At 30.3% G+C, this 22,172-nt stretch overlaps 1 protein-coding gene across 1 annotated transcript; it reads right to left on the bottom strand.

The window, feature by feature from the left end:
• Positions 1-892: 892 nt before the first annotated feature.
• Positions 893-20,284, bottom strand: LOC119611314 (neuronal calcium sensor 2-like; the record flags this gene model as incomplete). Its single annotated transcript, XM_037966852.1, has 4 exons — positions 20,270-20,284; positions 20,005-20,205; positions 19,811-19,954; positions 893-1,021 (listed from the first exon to the last, which is right to left on the bottom strand). Coding segments are annotated over exons 2-4 (384 nt in total), but the record flags the coding sequence as incomplete, so codon positions are not given.
• Between the last annotated feature and the right edge of the window lie 1,888 nt (positions 20,285-22,172).

Here is a 22,172-nt window from a genome sequence, read left to right as displayed (position 1 = left end):
AAAATAATAATAATAATAATAATTTTTATATTTTTACTTTATATTTTTGAAAATTTATATTTTTTAATTTTCACTTTATGCTATTGGTGGTATGCAGATCAGCTGTTTATTTTGTTGGTAAATCTACCACGCTATATACTACACCTTTTTTATGGTAGTTCTAGTACACCGATGTATATTTAAAATAAATACATTTTGTTGTTGCGTTGATGTAAAAAGTATTATTTATAATATACCTACCATACTTAACATGGATACAAGGGTACTTTACTAACAGGAATGGAAACCTCTTTTATATATGTATGTGTTTAAAGATATTTAATACACATACTAGTTTTTAATTTAATATACACAAAATATTGAATATATCTCAAAAATTCATAAATCAAACTAAAGCTATGTATACACGGTTGTTAGATCATACAACGTTTTCAGTAAAATGTGCGGAAATGTCTAACAACAGTGTCAGTAATGCTTTTTCTGACAACGTTGCAAAAGAAAAATTGTAGATTCACACGATTGTTAGACATTTTCTGCAGATTTTACTGACAATGTTGTAAGATCTGACAACCAAGAAAATAATGTTTATTTAAAATTCCTAATGAATGTTGATCCATAGACAACTTTTTCCAAAAACTTCTTCACTCAATACCACATTTGTTTTTTATTTATATTTTACACTTATTACTGTACTTTGTTTTTATTATAATTTTCTTATATATATAAAACAAAATTTGAAAATTAGATTTATAAACCGTTTATAAAATATTTTTTTATAAATAAGGCTTTTTCTGTTATTACACAATTTTTTTCGTTATTTTTCTGTTTTATATTTTAAACATATAAACATTAAAATTTCTGATTTTATTTTTAAAATTAAAACAATATTTACCTGTACTATTTTCGTCATTTCTTGAATATCAATTACCCCATTGCCGTCAACATCGTACATTCGAAACGCCCATTTCAATTTTTCTTCTGGTGTTCCACTTGACGTTACATCAATAGCAAGAAGAAATTCCTGCAATTAAACATTTGAATATACATATGTACATATAAAAATGCAATTGAAATGAAAAGTTGTAAAAATGGGAATAGTACATGTAAATTAGTCGCTCTAAGTGGCGTTTTACATTGAGACTTTTTTCAAGGGTGAGCATTAGGGTAATAACTTTTTGCAATTTTTGCAGTTATTAAAAATACCATAGCAAGGCCTTGTAGAGCGTGAACAGAGGATACTGAATATGATATTATTTTTTCGCTATCGTGAAAAAAGTTCCCGCACCAAACGGGATCAAGTTTTGTATAAATATAACTTTTTGAAAATGAGAAAAATAAGTATTTTTGGAAACTTTTTTGCTTTTTTACTACATCATCTTAAAGAGAAAATTGTTCTTTACAAACCCTGTTGTGGTATTTCTAATAAATCGCGATAATATTGCATATTTTAGATAATGTTATTCATTTATATGAAAATAATTTTAAAAAATTACGAACAAAATGTTGATAATGTTTGTTATTCTAAAAACAATTTTGTATAACTACATGAATATTTTTAGTTGAAAAATATTTTATATAACAATTTTTTCTTATCAAATATTTTTTCATTCGTTCAAAAAATTTTGTTAGACTTGTTTCTTATTGAAAATAATAAATTTTTAATAAATAATACTTAATCGTATTAATATCGTGAATATTAAAGATATCCCAATAGGTTATGGGCCCAGAGCGTTTGGGTTTACAAAATAAGTGTGTGAATAAAATATTTCAATTCAAGATTTAAAAGCAAATCATCAAGAAACAAGATCTGAATGCGAATCAAGAATCAATATTCAAATTAAAATGGCATCATCTGAGAAATATACAACCCTAGTGGTCCTATACAAAAGGTTAGTTTATATAAAAAACTTTTAAATTTAAACATGAAGGAAAGTAACAGTATGGTGGAATATTTGAATACATTCTCCGATGTTGTGGACAAATTAAATGAAGTTGGTATTCAATTACAAGATGAGTTGCTAGTTATAATCTTATTATCAAGTCTTCCAAAAGATTATGAGAATTTTGTGATGATTATAGAGACCAGAAATGCTCTACCATCGCTTTCGGTAATTAAACTTAAACTCTTAGAAGAGGCTGATCGTAGAAAACATCAAGAACTTGAATGATCAAGTAGTCAAGCTTTTGGTGCTATTAAGAAAGAAAAACTTAACAAAAGCAACAAAAACACATCAATTTCAAAAACAACTAAAGGTAATTGCTTCATTTGTTGAAAGAAAAGCCATTATGCTAACAAATGCAGAACAAAAAGTGATGAGAAATCGTATTCATTAATTGCAATGGCACAAAATAAATCTTTGGATACGTCAGCATGGTACATACATAGATAGCGGGGCTACAAGCCATATGTGTTGCAACCGTAAGTTATTTACAACTTTTGATGATAATAATGAGATTATTATGTTGGCTGACAAAAAGTCTATAATTGCAACGGGAAAGGGTGACGTTAAAATAAAAATGAATAACAGTGTTATTAAACTTAAAGATGTACTATATTATACATGCTAATATAGAAAACGAGTTATTTGTATTTAAAGCAGAAGTATTCCAAGAACAATTGAATGTAATGGCTCATAGTAATCAAACATGGCATAGAAGACTTGGTCACCTAAATTATCAAAGTTTAAAAGAATTATGCAATAAACAAATGGTAATTGGACTAGATTTGAATAAAGAAACTCAAGATCAGTGTAAAACGTGTATGATGGGAAAAATAAATCTGAAGAAGTCCTTGATTTAATTCATTCGGACGTGTGTGGTCCAATGAATATGGAATCTCTTGGCGGATCGAGATATTTTTTATCTTTCATAGATGACAAATCAAGACGAATCTGGACATATTTCTTAAACCAAAAAAGTAAAGTGTTTGATAAATTTAAAATTTTTAAAAGTATGGTTGAACGTCAAACAGGTCGTCAAATAAAGGCAATAAGAAGTGATAATGGTGGAGAGTATATCCGCAATAAATTTAATAAATATTTAGAAGAATGCATTCAACGTCAACCAACAGTTCCTTATACTCCTCAACAAAACGGAGTCGCGGAAAGGTATAACCGAACACTGGTAGAAATGGCACGATGTCTTTTGATTGATTCCGGACTTGACCATAAATTGTGGGCTGAAGCTATAGCTACAAAGTTTAGGCAACAAAACTCCTCATGAGGTCTTGACGGGTCGAAAACCTAATGTAAAACATCTGAAGATTTTTGTTTCAACTGCTGTTGCATTAAATATGAAACATAAAGGCAAGTTTGATGAAAACGGTTTATTGTTAATAATGGTTGGTTATTCTCTTGTGTCTAAGGCTTATAGATTATATGACAATGAAACAAATAAGGTGTATGAACGTCGTGACGTATTATTTGATGAAAACAGAATACCTGTAAAAGAAGAGAATTCGTCAAATAAGGAATTTATTTCGTTTACTGATCTCATAAAAACAAATGAAGTAGTACAACATGAAAGTCAAGCCGACGTAACAATTACGGATAAAAATGTACCAGAAATTATTCCAGAAGAGAGTGATGAAACAATTTCTGAAGATTTTTATGATATGGACGATTTTGCTGGATTTACATCACCAGTAGAAGATATTCCTGAAGAAACCGGTAATGCAACCCGTGGACCTGGCCGACCGAAAATTTTAAAAACAGGTAAACCTAGACGTCCAAGAAAAGCTGTTAATTTACTAAATAATGTGGTGGAGGATAAAGTTCCTAAAACATATAAAGAAGCATTATCTAGTAAAAATTGTGAGAAGTGGCAAGAATCAATGATAAAGGAAATAACATCTTTAAGATATAAGGGCACATGGTCACTAACTGAACTTCCATCTGGACACAAAGCTATAAAATGTAAGAGGGTTTATGCTTTAAAGAAAAATATAAAAGGAGAAGTTGAGAAATACAAAGCCCGACTTGTTGCTAAAGGTTGTAGCCAAAGGTCTGGCATTAACTACCGAGAAACGCTTTCTCCCGTAATTCGCTATGCAACGATACGTATGTTAATAGCTTTAGCGGTAGAGCATAAAATGCATTTACATCAACTGGACGTGGTAACAGCATATTTAAATGGTGATCTTCATGAAGAAATCTACATGCAACAACCTGAAGGATTTATAGATGAAACACATCCCAAAAAGATTCTACGTCTTCACAAATCACTCTATGGTCTAAAACAAGCTGGAAGAGAATGGAACAAGAAATTGAACGATATACTTTGTAAAATTGGATTTGAAAGGTGCAAGAACGAATCTTGTTTGTATAAAATGGTACGCAACAACAATTTAATTATAATAGCAGTTTATGTTGACGATAACATTATTGGATCCAAAAACAAAAATGAAATTTTAAAAATTAAAAATTACCACTAAATCCTGGTTTTCAAATAAGTTGCGGCAATGACTGTGTAAAAGTTGACACAACAACTTATCAATCTTTGATTGGAGCTTTGCTATATTTAGCATAAACAACAAGACCAGATATTATTCACTCTGTTTCAAAATTGGCGCAAAGAAATTCAGATACATATGTAGAGCATTGGATAGCTGCTAAGAGTATACTTCGGTATTTAAAAGGAACACAAAATATGAAACCACATTTTTCTTCTGCGAGCAAAAATCTTGAAGGCTATGCAGATGCTGATTGGGGAGGGTGTACTGTGGATAGGAAATCTTATTCCGGATTTGTTTTTTACCTTGGTAAAAGCGTTATTTCTTGGGAATCAAAAAAGCAATCCACAACAGCACTCAGCAGTACAGAAGCCGAATACATGTCAATATCTAATGCATCAAAAGAAGCTGTGTATTTAAGAAGATTGTTGCAAGAGCTTGGTTTTTGGAAAGATGAAAGCGTGGTGTTAAATGTTGACAATCAAGGTGCTATGAAGTTGGCTATAAATCCAGTATATCACAATAGAAGTAAACACATCGATATTAAATATCATCATATAAGAGATGTTGTTCAATCCAAAGAAGTGGAATTGAAGTATTGTCCAACTGAACATATGATTGCTGACAAATTCACAAAGAATTTACAAACATTTGAATTTTGTTAATGTGTTAAATTTGAAATAATTTAATTTGTAAAGAAATATCCATGTTGAGGAGGAGTGTTGATAATGTTTGTTATTCTAAAAACACTTTTTTATAACAACATGAATATTTTTAGTTTGCATTGAAAAATATTTTATATAATGATTTTTTCTTATCAAATATTTTTTCATTCGTTCAAAAAATTTTGTTATACTTGTTTCTTATTGAAAATAAATTTTTAATAAATAATACTTAATCGTATTAATATCGCGAACATTAAAGATATTCCAATACAAAAGCATTTTAGAAATTGCTTTCGGTGCGGGAAGTTTTTTCCCTAAATTGACTTCTAAAATAGCTTTTTATTATCAAGACAGTATTGGCTATAAGGTAGTGCTGTGGTATTTTGACGCTCAAAAAAAGTCATCCCTAGTGTGCTTGAACGAATCGTAATTTGAAGGATTTTTTCGAAATTGCTTTTACTTCACGTTCGTAATTTTGGTAGTTGATTTATATTCTCCTCTCACAGCGTAAAAATCGTGTGCGACACGAATAAGTGTTGCCATTTGCAATAATTATTTTTTTTATATCATATATGTATATATGATGATATGATATAAAAAAAAAAAAATATAATATATATATATATATATATATATATATATATATTATTTTTGAGATTAACTGTATATATATATATATATATATATATATATATATATATATATATATATATATATATATATATATCTTATATATATATATCTATATCTATATATATCTATATATATATATATATCTATCTATATATATATATATATATATATTATATTCTCCTCTCCATCACGTTGTACTTCCATATATATATATATATATATACAGTTAATCTCAAAATAAGTATACAGAATACTGACAATTGGTTTTATTTAAAAAAGGATATTATTTTTCAAAAATCAAAAAGTAACACATTATTTATTAAAAACAATTATGATAATTATTATTCACTACTTTTTCCGGGTTATTTAAGGTGTAGTTAAATAGGTGCAAAGTTTACGTCACAAAAGTAAGTATACAGATAATTTCAATATGTATTTGGCTTAATGATATTTACAAATTCATGAAAATTTACCTGTTTCAATGGAATTATTTTATAATAAAATATTCTGTACACTATAACATGGAAAAAATTCACTTTTAGTTCCGAAAAATTTAAATTTTTGGTAATTGGTTTAAATATTATTTATAGGAGCATTTTTTCCTATTTAAGAACATCTGGCTATTTAAACCCCCGGAGTTTTGGATCGGGTATTCAATAATATCCCTCGTTTGTTCATTATGATGCATTGGAAGACGATATTTTAACTTTTAAATTAATTGTTTCTTTACAATAATTGCAATCCATTGCGGAACATTGCCGTTTTTAACATAGTATAGCGTTCATATTCGATATTTAACGGCGATTTCCTAAAATTTATATCTTAAAATGCGATATTAATAATATGTGTACTAGTATCCATTAATTAAAACAAGTTTTTTGGTTCCAATCATCCATTACACACTCCTAAATACTACCAATAATCGTCAAATGGTGACCATGTCAATAACTTACACTACATATCGTTTCTGAAATTGATTATTGTCCAAAATAGTAAGATTTTTATATTAAATCAGGCTCAAGTGGTGGTATGAATACGAATTGAACAATTTTGAAAACGGATACATCTTAATTTGTTGCTATAACAAATAAAATGTCCGATCCATAAAACATGGTTATTGTATCGAGTATATCAAGATATGATTGGTAGCATTATTGTATGCTTTGGAAATCGGAGTATTTGGAAAACCTGTTTAAATTTAAGGAAATATATAGAATTATCCAAATTTTAAAGTTTATGTTGTAAGTCTTAAGAAATCGGAGTTAAATTTCGGTTTTTTAAGAACGTACTGTGTTCAAAATGGCTAAATCCATGCATATAACATTAATTTCGAAATAACAACTCTTTTCAAAAGTTAAAAATTCTATTTCCAATGCATCATTTGGAGGGTTCAATGACCACCAGATCCAAAATCCGGGGTCTAAAGTGGAAAAAAATCGTAGAAATGAGAAAAAACTGTTCTACTAATTAATTCCGGAGCCAATCGGCCCAAATTTCAAGATTTCGGAACTAAAAGTAGATTTTTTCCAAGTTATTGTGTAAAATATATTTTATTAAAAAGTAATTATATTAATACAAGTAAAATTTTCATAAATTTTGATAATATCATTAAACCAAATATATTCTGAAATGATCTGTATACTTACTTTTGTGACGTAAATTTTGCACCTTTTTAACTTCAGCTTAAATGAGAACTCAAAGAACCAAAATATAAAGAAAAAAAGTAGTGAATAATAATTATCATAATTGTTTTTAATAAATAAATGTCTTACTTTTTTGTTTTTTGAAAAAATATATTTTTTTAAATAAAACCAATCGCCAGTATTTCTGTATACTTTAACTGTATATATAACTGTATATATATTGGGAACGATTGGGAACATTTTCCGGCTCTATTACTTCACCAATTTTCTTGATCCTTTTTTATATGAATGCAGATTCGCGAGCCTCACTGCAGAATCTATATATTATCAAAATCGGTTCAGTATTTTCGGAAATATAAGCGTTTAAAGTTTTTTTTCATGAATTGGAGCGCACAACAGGCCCGATAGTGGCCTAGGTGTATTTCTTCGGATTTGATGTAGTATACATCCTCCTATCAACCTAACCTAACCTAAAGTTTCTACCAATACACAATCACAAAACATGAGCTTGAATTAAAAAATAGAAAACAAAATAAGAAAGCTAAACAACAACACTGCATTTTTTTCATTGTAGAAAAAAGAGAGGAGAGTATAAAAACATGGTACTTCTCTGTTGATATTTTCTTTTTGTATTTTGCAATGATATTTTTTGTTGTTTTTAATAAGATTTTTGTAAACAAATACATATGTATGTATGTATGTATGTATACAGACACGCTTAGGTAAAGCGAAAATATGAATATATTGCTTTTTATTTTTGAAAGTGTGAATGTAATAATATATATTATGATGTTAATGAGGTAAGATACAAAAGGATGTTGGTGTTTGACCTGGAAAAACATTGGAGGGACAACAATTCTACATAAATGTTAGTTTTGATTGATTTTAAGGATTTTAATAATGTACAAAAACAAAGCCTGTCAAAATATAAGTAGGAAAGTTTAGTTGGTCATCTCGGTACATGATACACTGTCAAAAATGAATCAGTATATCGCTAATATACAGTTTTAGCATAGGAAGGATTTGATGATATTCTTCTTTTTATCAATTAGGAAAAAGGCAGTTATAGAAATAGAGGTGTAAAGTGAAAACTGTAGTATGTGTAGGCAATGGTTACGTTTATTAATGTATTCTTTCAAACATTTCTTAAGAAGCTTCATAGTATATCTACTATTAAATTCGTTTAAAATACATTAATATTTAAGCCTAATAAGCAGTAAGTCGGTTGAAAGAAGTCTTTGCCGAGTGTTATAAGGGAAAATTTATACAACATAAACCTAAAGGACGGACTTTTTATTCTAAAGACAGCAAATAAAATTTATTTTTTTGCTAATAGAGATAATATATGTTCCAAAATCCCTTTCCGATGTAAAATGGAATTATTTTAGTAAAGATATTTATTAAAACTTAAAAAAAAAAACAATAATTTAAAACATCCCACTTTAAAAATTTAGAGTGGTTTCGATCCAAAAAAGGTTTTTTTACTTTATTTAAAAAACGGAAAGGTTGAATATTATTTACAAGAGATAGGTTACAAAGGCCAGGTTAGACATTCATGAACTGTTCATGAAGGGGCATGGGTGATTACTGGAGGAATTTGCAGGTTGTTAAACATAGGGCTTAGTTTAAAACTGGGAGACATTTAAAAAAGCTTGCGGAGGGTGAGCAAAATCAAAAGTTGAAGAACTCAAACGGTATTAAAGAAAATACTTTATTTGTAGCATATGTATGCAATTTTATTTTGTAGCATATGTATGCAATCTTTCCTTCAATGGTTCCGGTCGAATTTCGTCCGCGGGGCGAACTCTAGTTTTAATTAAATCAAAAATATTTTTTCAAATCTTAGCTTATTTAAATGTATTTATTTCATTAATAAAAAAGAGATAACATTTACAGCTGATTATAAAAAAACAAGTAATTTAAAGTATTTTAGTAATTTTTTATGAACTAATAAAATATCTACTTAAAAATTTAACACAATATTTAATTTAACACATATTTTCTTTAACATAAATTTATTTCATTTTTAAAATATTTAAAGCAATACATTAATAATATTGCGCAACAAGAAAATCTTATCCGTATGAGACCAACGGGAAATGAAAGTAGACCATCAGTAGACTAAAATCTCCAAAGGGTTTGTTCTAGTTTTTAATTTATAGGCATTTAAAGTTTTGCAATTTTGTGAAAAATTTTCCCATATATGTATTCTATATGTATATATATCCAATGAAATAAGTCAATATATATATTACTCAATTACTTAAGGTGTTAGATATTTAAATTTATTAATGTTTATATTTTGTGGGCTTTAATTTCCTTTCTATTTTAATAGTTGTTAGTAAATACTCTACTAGAAATGTTAAAATTTTATTTGATTTATCAAAAAATAAAATTAAAAATTTCAAAATTTGTACGGAAGTAAAATGGATTAGTTTACTAAAATAAGATTTTCTGTGGATCCCTTCAATAGGAGATACCGTTTTTAAGATATCCTGGACACAAGGACGTTTTTTGATATAATTATTCTTATTATAAAACCATAAAACTTTGAAATAAGTATTGTCAAACTACAACATATAGGCATTAATTACAGTCTAAAATGATTTAAAAAAGGATAAATATGTTAGAATATATACAATATCAAATTTAATCCTTTTTAGAAAAACTGTTAAAAATATGAACTTTGAACCTCAATAAAATCATAATCGTAACGAATTTTGAAATTTTGGAAAACATTTTTGTATGTAAGAAAAGAATGTGTGTACCGAATTTCATCAAAATCAGAGACGATCACGCTCAAAATTTTTTGATATTACATATGAGAAAATTTTACTGAAAAAAGCTAAGTTTAAGATGCCTATAAATTAACAATACGAGTTATCTTTTTATCGGGAAAGATTCGAATACCCAAAATTTGTTGCATAGTGTAATTAAAGAAATTGCAACTCTTACGGTCATAATTCCAAAAAGAAGACATGCCTGAAAAGTCTCAATGTAAACATTCAAGATTTTGTTTTTTACTATACTTATATAAACAGTAGGTTAGGATAGGTTTTGCAGACTGCTTACTGACACGAGTAAGTCTTTACGTGGGTCCTATTAGGTCCTTTGGAAGGGAAAAATAATGATAGAGATAGTAGTGAATATACAGATAAAGATCATAGAATAATGAACGATGAAATGATCATAGAATAAATAACGATGAAATCAAGACTGTATTTCAAGAAAAAATCATAGTGTGTATTTAGTTACACACCCATTTCGACGATTTCAAGAATGCTAGTATACACCCAAGTTGGACAGCTGACAGATCAGAAAAGTGAGACGAACCCAGCGCCTGATGACGGAGCGATTCCAGGGCCGGGCAGTTACACAGAAGATGATAACAGAGCGCTCAGATTTAGAGCGCTGTTTAGCCCTAAAATGTAGGATGTTTTATGAGAATCCATACGAGGCCACAGTAACCTAGCGATCGAGCAAGTGTGCTCCTGAGACCACCGTTCCTGAGCTGAATTAAAGCAATAATCAAGTATTTGTTTCTTGATGACCGCTAAGGGGACATCACAGAACTGGTCTATATCCATTATGGTCATCCTCGTGCCGGCTTTTGCCAAAATGTCAGCAGTAGTATTGCCAGTTATATCCCCGTGTCCTTTGACACAAACGAGGGTAATTCTTGAATGTCTCGCCATCTCGTTTAGAGACGCCCGGCATTCTTGGACAAGTTTTGATGTAGAATACACACCTATCACGGATTTGATAGCGGCTTGACTGTCAGTATAAATTCTGATATCTCTGTTGGATATCCGATAGTACCTAAGTCAATTAGATGCCTTTTTTATAGCTGAGATTTCAGCCTGTAAAATAGTACATTCGTCGTTGAGTCGGAAAGAGATTTTCGTCCCGAATTCTTCAATGAATATGCCACCGCCGACACCTTTAGTTGTTTTAGAGCCATCTGTATACACGTTAAAGATTTCAACACTTTCAGGTGCTAATTCATTATAATCACAGATTAAACTATACCGGAAGTTCCTCGAAATGCACGGTTCCGGAATATGGTAGTCAATGGCATGATGTAGGTTTGGTAGAAGATCTACAATCTTTGCATGACCTCTGGAACCGTAGTTCCATCTATTTGTAATACTTAGTCTGGCTGCAGTATTCATTGCCAGTTGTTTAGCAAGAAGATCCACAGGCAGCCAGTTCAGCATGGCAAACAACGCTTTACTGGGCGTTGTCCTTAGTACAACTGTTATAAGAAGAGCAGATTGTCTCATAACTTTTGTGAGAATATTATATTATTATTTTGCGCTATCCGACAGCGTAAGAACCTCGCCGTCAATACGAGGAAGGGAGAATTGAGGAATTTTGTATTTGTTCGTGAATAATACTAGTTCCGTTTTTCCTGGGTTAACAGAAAGGTTAACACTCCATGAGCTTATTATCTTCAGCGCTTCTTCTAATCTCTGAGACAGAGTCTCAAGATGCGTACCAGTTACCGCTACTGCAACATCGTCAGCGTAAGCAACTGTCTTAAAACCTACTGAGTCAAGTCTAACCAATAGTTCGTTTATTGCCATATTCCAAAGAATAAGGGACAACACCCCTCCTTGAGGAGTGCCCCGGATGGCTTTTTTATAGACTGTTGTATCACCCAGTGAAGATACAATGGTAAAAATAATAGAGTAGTATATTTGAAGGGATTCTAGCACACTTTTTAGTGACAGACATTGCAACCAAAATGTTCGAAGGTTTGATGGCAGTTTGGTTCGATGCAACCAGAAGAGGAATTTAAATGTTAATAACATCATTATCTTCGGAACATTCTTCAATAAAAGGTAAGAATTGTGTAATATTTTTTAATGCTCTATTCGACTAGGATATGCCAATTCTCATATTTGCGAAAAATGAATTGCAATTTCTTGTATAAAACATGTTAAAAAAACAAGTTATAGTGCTATATTTGGCTGAACCGAATCTTAAATACCCTCCACCAGATAATAATAAGTTTTTAATGTCTTAAATAGAAAAATCCCAAGAGTTAGACAGCTTAAATCTGTTACCATTGCAAGATTTATTGAACATTACAAACGCCATCTTAGAGCGCCCTAAGATATGCTGTTAAAGTGATTTTCAGGACCTAGTATGGGAGATATGACCAATTATAGACCGATCGGAAAAAAATTTCACAATAACTTTTCTTTATTTAAGAGCGATACTTGTACCACATTTTATATGGATTTAGTAATTTAGTAATGAGTTATGTGCGTTTAAGTAATTTTCTGGAGGGGACCTTGTATGGGAGATATGACCAGTTATGAAAAAATTTTATAGTGTCATTTCTGTATATAAGAGCAATATTAGTGCTAAATGTGTGGATATCAATATTTGGTAATAAGTTATGTGCGTTTAAGTGGTTTCCGGGAGGGGAACTTGTGAAAAAATTGTATACAGTCATTTCTGTTTATAAGAGCAATATTTGTGCTAAATGTATGGATATCAATATTTGGTAAGTGATTTTCGGGAGGGAACCTTGTATGGGAGATATGACCAATTACGGACCGATCGGAAACAAATTTTTCAGTAATATTTCTGTATATAAGAGCAATACTTGTACCAAATTTTATATGAATATCTTAATTTAGGTTAGGTTTTGCAGACTGCTTACTGACACGAGTAAGTCTTTACTTGGGTCCTATTAGGTCCCTTTGTAACGTCTGTAAAGAGAGAAGATAAGAGAGAAACATTTGGAAGGGAAAAATAGTGATAGAGATAGTAGTGAAGATACAGATAAAGATCATAGAATAATGAACATCGCATAACGATGAAATCAAGACTGTATTTCAAGAAAAAATCATAGTTTGTATTTAGTTGCACACCCATTTCGACAATTTCAAGAATGCTAGTATGCACCCAAGTTGGACAGCTGACAGATCAGATAGATCAGAAAAGTGAGACGAACCCAGCGCCTGAATGACGGAGCGATTCCAGGGGCGGGCAGTTACACAGAAGATGAGTAATTGTTTCCTCCTCTTCTTCATTTTGACAGCTCCTACAGAAGTCATTATATGGAATACCAATACGTCTAGCATGGTTTCCGAACTTTGAATGACCGGTAAGAACTGATAACAGAGCGCTCAGATATATTCTGTTTAGCCCTAAAATGTAGGATGTTTTATGAGAATCCATACGAGGCCACAGTAACCTAGCGATCGAGCAAGTGTGCTCCTGAGACCACCGTTCCTGAGCTGAATTAAAGCAATAATCAAGTATTTGTTTCTTGATGACCGCTAAGGGGACATCACAGAACTGGTCTATATCCATTATGGTCATCCTCGTGCCGGCTTTTGCCAAAATGTCAGCAGTAGTATTGCCAGTTATATCCCCGTGTCCTTTGACACAAACGAGGGTAATTCTTGAATGTCTCGCCATCTCGTTTAGAGACGCCCGGCATTCTTGGACAAGTTTTGATGTAGAATACACACCTATCAGGGATTTGATAGCGGCTTGACTGTCAGTATAAATTCTGATATCTCTGTTGGATATCCGATAGTACCTAAGTCAATTAGATGCCTTTTTTATAGCTGAGATTTCAGCCTGTAAAATAGTACATTCGTCGTTGAGTCGGAAAGAGATTTTCGTCCCGAATTCTTCAATGAATATGCCACCGCCGACACCTTTAGTTGTTTTAGAGCCATCTGTATACACGTTAAAGCTTTCAACACTTTCAGGTGCTAATTCATTATAATCACAGATTAAACTATACCGGAAGTTCCTCGAAATGCACGGTTCCGGAATATGGTAGTCAATAGCATGATGTAGGTTTGGTAGAAGATCTACAATCTTTGCGTGACCTCTGGAACCGTAGTTCCATCTATTTGTAATACTTAGTCTGGCTGCAGTATTCATTGCCAGTTGTTTAGCAAGAAGATCCACAGGCAGCCAGTTCAGCATGGCAAACAACGCTTTACTGGGCGTAGTCCTAAGTGCACCTGTTATAAGAAGAGCAGATTGTCTCATAACTTTTGTGAGAATATTTCTGTTAGATGTTTTGTCAAGTGCATACCACCAGACAATTACACTATACATCATTATCGGCTTAATCACCGCCTCATATAGCCAATTCACATTTCCTGGGTTGATACCCCAATGCAGGCCAATAGCCTTTCTGCAAACGTATAACGCCGTAATGGCTTTGGAAGATCTGGAGATGATATTCAAGCTCCAAGACAATTTTCTATCGAGAATAACACCTAAGTATTTTGCGCTATCCGACAGCGTAAGAACCTCGCCGTTAAGACGAGGAATATATAAACAGTAAAGTTTAAGAACTTCAGTCAGGACGCTGCATATAATGTAAAGTGATGTATAGATTATTAATAAAATATATATCGTTTGAAAGGTAATAAAATAGCAGATATGTGTGCAAAAATGTTTATGATATGACATTGTTTGTCATCAAGAGGCGACTCTAAAGTCAATAAATTTTTGTTGGATGCTAAATTGTGACAACGGATAGTTTTATTTAAAAAAAATCATAAAAATCAGCCTTTTGAAAAAATGTATTTTTGTTTTTATAATAACCAAGTATTCGCCTTAAATTAAAAAAAAAAATATTCTTGTAAAAATTTCTTGCATAAGGTTTTTTCATAGCTATATAAAATGCACTTAAAAAATTTATAAATTATATAATTTTGATGGATGAATAACTAAAATATGGCCGGGTGGCGTACTTGACTGTTTGATATCTCTAAATGAACTGGGTAGACCTAACAAACTCACACTTAGTTAGGTAGTCGGCAATGAAGGTCACTCTGGCAATGAAAGAGCAAAATGCGATTCTTACGTTGAAGAGGCAAAAAGCTTCAAAACAACCCAAAAGTTACTGTCGCATAACAAGAATGACCTAAGATTACTAACGGGACTTTATACCGGACATTGTGGATTAAATACCGCCAACACATTATTAGCAGCATTATCTGTAAACTGCAGGATGAAACCTTCGAATAGGCTTATAGTCACATGTTTGTGACTATCAGACACTATAGCCTCTTAGAGCGAGTATTCAGGGAGGCGCCTAATGGAATACTCCATCTTTCACCATCTAAAACATTAAAGGTGGAAGTACACAACATCCGTTGTAGGCGGCAACGCATTATAGGCTTTAGTCAAAAAAAGTTGAAATATTGTATTTTCATTTAACAAGTTACACACTGTAGTTTGTAACGCGTCTGCCGCGAAAAGTTCAGCAACTTTTAACTTTTGATGCGTCGGGAGCTGATCAGGGTTGTATTTTGTTTTGTGTAGAATAAGAATAAACTAAAATGAAATAAATTTCACCAACAATGAAAGAAAAATATTAAAAAATAAACAACGTGGTGTGTAACTTGCAGCTTGTAAAGCGCGAAAAGTTTGAAAAGCGTAAAACACGTTGCCGCCTCAACGCATGTTGTGTACTTCCACCTTAAGATTCATACGTAAACTTAATCTCCAATGGTGAACCAAAGAGCTGCAAAAAAGATCTTAATTTAGGTCATAGTGCTTTGAGCCCCCTCTATCAATCGATCAATCAAGCAACTACAGTATGTAAAATATAGCATTTTTTTCTTTGCTTATAATGCATGCATTTTATTGAGTTTTTAACAAAATATTTTTCATAGAAGTTTAGAAAAAAAATAAAACTTTAAAGAAAAGAAAACAAAGTAAAACAAGTAAGAAATTATAGTCGGGCGAGGCCGACCATATAATACCCTACACCTGTTACAAAAATGAAATGTGATTTAGTTTTCATAATAAAGCATTTAAGTTGACTTGTGTCAGATACATATACTTAAGCCATTTATTGTTGAATAAAATTGTGGACATTTAAGTCAAATTTTGAAGGGGGATTTGTATAGGGGCTATGGTCAAGGCTAGTATAGAACTTGGTTTTGCAGCTTTTTGTCGAGATACGAGTATATTAAACATAATTATAAACTTAAAATCCCTATTCGTCGTTTTCAGTTGTATGGGGTCTAGGTGAAATAATGGACCGATGTTAACCATTTTCAATAAGCTTCGTCTCCGGTACCATAGAAGATCATGTGCCAAATTTCATTGAATTATCTTCAAAATTGCGACCTGTAGTTTGATTACAAGGTTTACAAGCCCTATTCGGGGGTTCAGTTGTATGGGGGCTAGATGAGAAAATGGACCGATGTTAACCATTTTCAATAGGCTTCGTCTCTGGGACAATAGAAGATCATGTGCCAAATTTCATTGAATTATCTTCAAAATTGAGACCTGTAGTTTGATTACAAGGTTTACAAGCCCTATTCGTGGGCTCAGTTGTATGGGGGCTAGGTGAAATAATGGACCAATATTAACCATTTTCAATAGGCTTCGTCCCTGGGCCAATAAAAGATCATGTGCCAAATTTCATTGAATTATCTTCAAAATTGCGACCTGTAGTTTGATTACAAGGTTTACATGTACGGACAGACGGACGGACGGACAGACGGACGGACATAGCTAAATCGACTCAGAAAATGATTCTAAGCCGATTGGTATACTTTAAGGTGGGTATAGGACCAATATTATTGTGCGTTACAAACATCAGCACAAATCCAATATACCCTCCCCACTAAAGTGGTGTAGGGTATAAAAATGTACTTGAAATAACTTTCTATTATGTTCAAAAAAAAATAATTATTTTTGAAAATTTTATAAAATAAATAATAGTAATGAATAGATTTAAATTTTATTGATTACAAAGTGATACACCAAAAAAATGCGGGGGTTCTCATATATCAATTCCATTTCGTTATAGTACATAGAGTACAAATATATTTTTAATTTTTCCCGATCACTTCGTTTAGTTGCTTTTTAAGAGCAAAAGATGTGAAAAGGAGCTATTGTTGAAATTTTATAATTGGATATTTTGTTTTAAAGATACAAGTGTTGCCTTTCAATCCAAAATTTATGATGAAATGTCCGAGTTACGGCCATTTAAGTAAAAAAACTCACACTTTTTCACAATTTTTAATTTTCATAATGCTCTACGTTAATACTTTTTGTAACCAAAATGTTGCGTTTTTTTTAGTTTTTTTAATAGTCCATGTGTGCGCATTAATCAAATTACATTTAATCAATGGTATTTAATCCATGAAAAAGTTTATGAGTTGTGCTAAATTTTATATAAATATTGCACATTCTTTCCATACAAATTTGTTCGTACTCTCAGCTGATAACTTACAGAGCAATCCTTTATAAACTCACAAGACATTGGACATATAAAAATCCTTATAATAATTTCGTTAATACTTTTTGTAACCAAAATGTTGCATTTTTTAGTTTTTTTAATAGTTATGAAGCTATTTACGAATACAGTTGTAATACCGCGTAAATTTAATCTTATTATAATTAACACCTCCGAGTCAAATGCGCATTAAGAAATTTGTAAATGCGTACTATTTATGATAATTTTAAAATTTGTGCAAATTTAAAATTTAATTTCTTTGTATTTTTAACTAAAGACGAGATGCAAAAATTTTGTACATTTTATTGGATGAATGGATTAAATAGATATTGCAAAAGAAAAATAAAATTTCTTCATCTATAGCGGTTCTAGCAGCGTTTATCTGAAAAAACATTTTGCTTTCAGACAACTATAGCGTCATATGATTTGCGTAAATATTAGTGTCAAATAAAAGCTTTCTTTTTGGATTATGCCAAAATCCGGTGCGCATTAAAATATTTTAAGGATATACAATTTTACCACGTAAATAAAGATTTCATAACCTCAAAAATAAATTCACATATATAGCTAAAATTTTAGCAATTAAAAAACATTCATTATAAATTCAAATGCGGCAAAAAAATGTTTTTGCAAAAAAAATATTAATATTGTACTTTGATTTAATATAAAGTAGAAAGCTACTTTAAATGGCTACATCTTTCAAAACAACTGAGATATTAATGCATTAAAAATTATCTCTAATTTTAGGAGAATTTTTTTATTTGCAAAATTTTTGGAATAACTATTTGCGATAACTATTTTAACATGCGCTGATATTCCTTATAAATGTTTACGAATGGGTACTAATTTTATTTGAAAAGAGCTTAACCCTTATTTTTGCGCGCATCATTGAAATTAATTAACGTTTTCATATTTATCATGTTTAATTAAAAAATTAAAAAAAAAAAAAATCGAAAATTTGTTTGTCCAATTCTTCAACATTTTTGATTTTGCTCATATTACAATCATTGAAAAAATCTTTGCGGAAAAATTATTTGTTTACAGTTTTATTTTCTTACGGAACTATTGTATTAAATTTTTTAGGAAAATATGAAAAGTAATGAATCAGTTATATGTATATTAATTCCGAATTTTCGAATTTTTACTTTGAAGTATACCTCATACTCTTTTTAACATTTTTCAGTGTTAAAATAGGGTAAGGTGAATGTCATGTTTTAAGTACCTCTGCCCCGATGTGCACTGTTTCAAAAGACATTAAACAGTGCAAGCGAAAAAATGTAGGTAAAATTTTACAAAAAATAAACTTGTTGTGTGATGATGAAACTTACATATGTACTGGGAGAATTTTTGCAACTCCCGGGTCAAGATTTGTATGCGGTTGATGACGAGGTAATGTTCAAGAATAATACCATACCAAAAGAAAAACTAAAATCTACAAGATGTTTCTAATGTGGCAGGCCACTTGTAGTTGTAGCAAAAGAAGCTCGATAAATACAGAAATATCAAATACGGAGTGTCTACAAAAAGGGGTTTATCTTATTTAAACAACAAACAGGGTCTTCATACTTTTTGGACCGATTTGGCATCATGCCACTATGGAAAAAATCTCTTAAGTGGTATTCAAATAATAATGACAATTTTGTATCCACATAATTGACCAGAATTTCGGCATGTGGAAAAGTATTGGACTTTTGTAAAAAAAAATAATTAAAGAACATAGGAATGGTGTCCCAGGACATGTCAGATAGAAACCGTAAAAAAATGCAGGGGAAGCAACTATAAAATCTTTAATGGGAGAATTTCCGGTAGAAGTGTATAAATTTATAAATACAGAGTAATATGCCAATATTTAAATGGTTAATGAATTTGTACAATATTTGAATATTTTCATATTTTTGGTATTTATTTTTCTTTTGTCCACTTATTTTAATTTTTTTTAAGATTTAAAGACAATTTACTTTATCATCCTATGTTTACTTTTTAATTCCTCTTCAATAAATATTTTAAGTTAAGCAGAAAATGGTTTGGTGTATTTATTTATTGTCAATATGAGAATATTTAAGAATTCGACATATAAAATATAAATATTTAACCAAATATTTATTTATTTCAGCAATTTAAAGACGCAAATTATAAAACGTAAAAGAAAACAAATTAAAAATGTCATTTCACTTACCTTAAAGTCAATATATCCATTTTTATCCATATCGAATGTACGAAATACGTGGTCACAAAATTCTTCCGCATTTCCAGATGGAAAAAACATTTTATACATATCCACAAATTTTGCTGGTGTTAATCTTCCATTGGGACAGTCTTGCTGCGTAAATATTTTTTTTATTATATTATAACACAATTTAAAATATTTACCTTAAATCCTTTATACCACTCCTTTATAGTGGCTTCATCATAGCGAGTATGAGATTTTAAAAATTCCATATCTTCTTTTGTTAAACGGTCTTTGCTACTTAAACACCCCATGGCACAAAACGTTTACTACTTTATACTTTAATCAAAAACACAATTGTCCTATTTAGAAATCTTTGAAATTTGTAATTTTAGTCAAGAATTCTATAAAAATACATTTAAATATTTGTTTTAAAACGCAATTTGAAAATTAAATTAGTTCATTTACATAAATGGAACTGGTAATCGAATATTATTATATATATTTTTAAGCATGCGCAATTTTTATTATATCCTGTTAAAAATGGATAGGTTATTTAATATAACTTTAAGGGTAAATAGTGTTGCCGTACTCGAAGAACAAATAAAAATTGATAAATAGTTTTTCAAAGTTTATGATTAAAAGTACTATATTAGTAGTAGCAAATTTAATTATATATTAATAACTTTTTAAATTGAAATTTATATGTATATATGTATATTGTTATTATAGTGATTTAAAATAACAGAAATTTGAGCCTAGTCTTCATACAAACTCCCTTTTAGAAGTTTACTTAACTTTAGAAAATGATAAAATTCGCATATAAACACAAGTAAAACGATAAAATTTGCAATAAATAACTCTTATACAAACATTAATTTTATACCAAATTTTATGAGAATCAGCCATACTTGACCCTACCTCTCATATTATTCAGAAAATGCTTAAACAAATAAAACCAATAACACCGTCGACAGCAATAACACAGTGAGACAAAATAAACGAAAATCAAAATACCTGGGAAGTGATAGTATTTTTCTGAAAGGTGGATCCGAGTAGAACAAGAAAGAAATTTCCCAAACACCTCCAAAATCTTGAGATACGGGTAAAAAACCGGGTTTTCATATCTTTAAGCACTTAAAAGGCAGTAACTTAGTTGAATCTCAACCGATTTTAAGTTTCTGAACGGATTTAGAAAGCTGAGGCCTTTATAATGACATATATGATGTTTAAGTAACCTAGAAAAATATGTGTGCATTTCATTGGCAAACGTGTTTTTGATTTTAGTTTTGCACCGTTTTTAAAGTTTGGAGATGTTTTTGCAAAGTATTTTATATAGGAACCGTACTATTTATTAATATATTAGAAAACTATGCCTGTTAATGAGAAAAACGCAACTTTGTTTTTAAAAATCAGTTAAAAATTTACGACATTATTAATCTTTTTCTTAATACAAAATTGTTCAAAAATTGATTTTCTGAAGGATGCTTATATGGGGGATAGGGCTAAATGTGGACCGATCCTCATAAAATTTTGTGGGAAAATTTATGTTTATTTGAAAGGTATTTATGATTAATTTCATCGTGATATTGATATTAAAAGGATAATTATGGAATTCAAGTCATTTTCTAAAGGAGGGTCAAATAAGTCCGTATTATTTAAAGAATCAGCCGTATTACTTAGGATTATAGCAAACTCATTTATGTCGATTTTTGTATTGATCGGACCTTATTACCTTATTTGACCCTAGCTCCCACAAAAATCCTCCTTCAAAAAATGGCTTTAATTCCATAATTATCTTAATAAATATTAATATCACGATGTAATTCAGCATTAATAACTTTTATATAAACATAAATATTTCCACCAATTTTAATTTAAATAAACATAGGCTTTTAATGAATTAATAAATAGAACGGTTCCTATATAAAATATTTTGAAAAAACATCTCAAAAACGATGCAAAGAAAAAATCAAAAACATGATCGCCGATGAAATGCACACATCGCACACCTAGTACAAAAGTGACACAACTCAAAATTTTATTTTTGCGTTTTTATATTCTTTAAGCCTTAAGTTTAAACCTTAAACTATGCACAAGATACTTGTTTAACTCTACAAAAATATTTGTGTATTTTGTTGTTGTTAACTGTTCAAGAAAAAACGTTATGTCTTTCTTTATCTTTCCGAATTTGTAAACAAATTTTTTCCTTTTCTTAAAAAAAAATTTTTGAGTTGTGTCACTTTTTTACTGGGTGTGCGACATATTTTTCTAGGTTGCTTAAACATCATATATGTCATTATAAAAGCTGTTAGCTACAAAAAGAGCAATGTTAAAATATGTGGTTTGTGTTTCTGCTAGTTAAATTCGA

Source organism: Lucilia sericata, unplaced genomic scaffold (assembly GCF_015586225.1).
Source record: "Lucilia sericata isolate MDLA Ls3-8-SP2 unplaced genomic scaffold, ASM1558622v1 Contig001419F_arrow, whole genome shotgun sequence".
Lineage (NCBI taxonomy): Eukaryota > Metazoa > Arthropoda > Insecta > Diptera > Calliphoridae > Lucilia > Lucilia sericata.
This window is presented reverse-complemented; position numbering and strand designations above follow the sequence as displayed.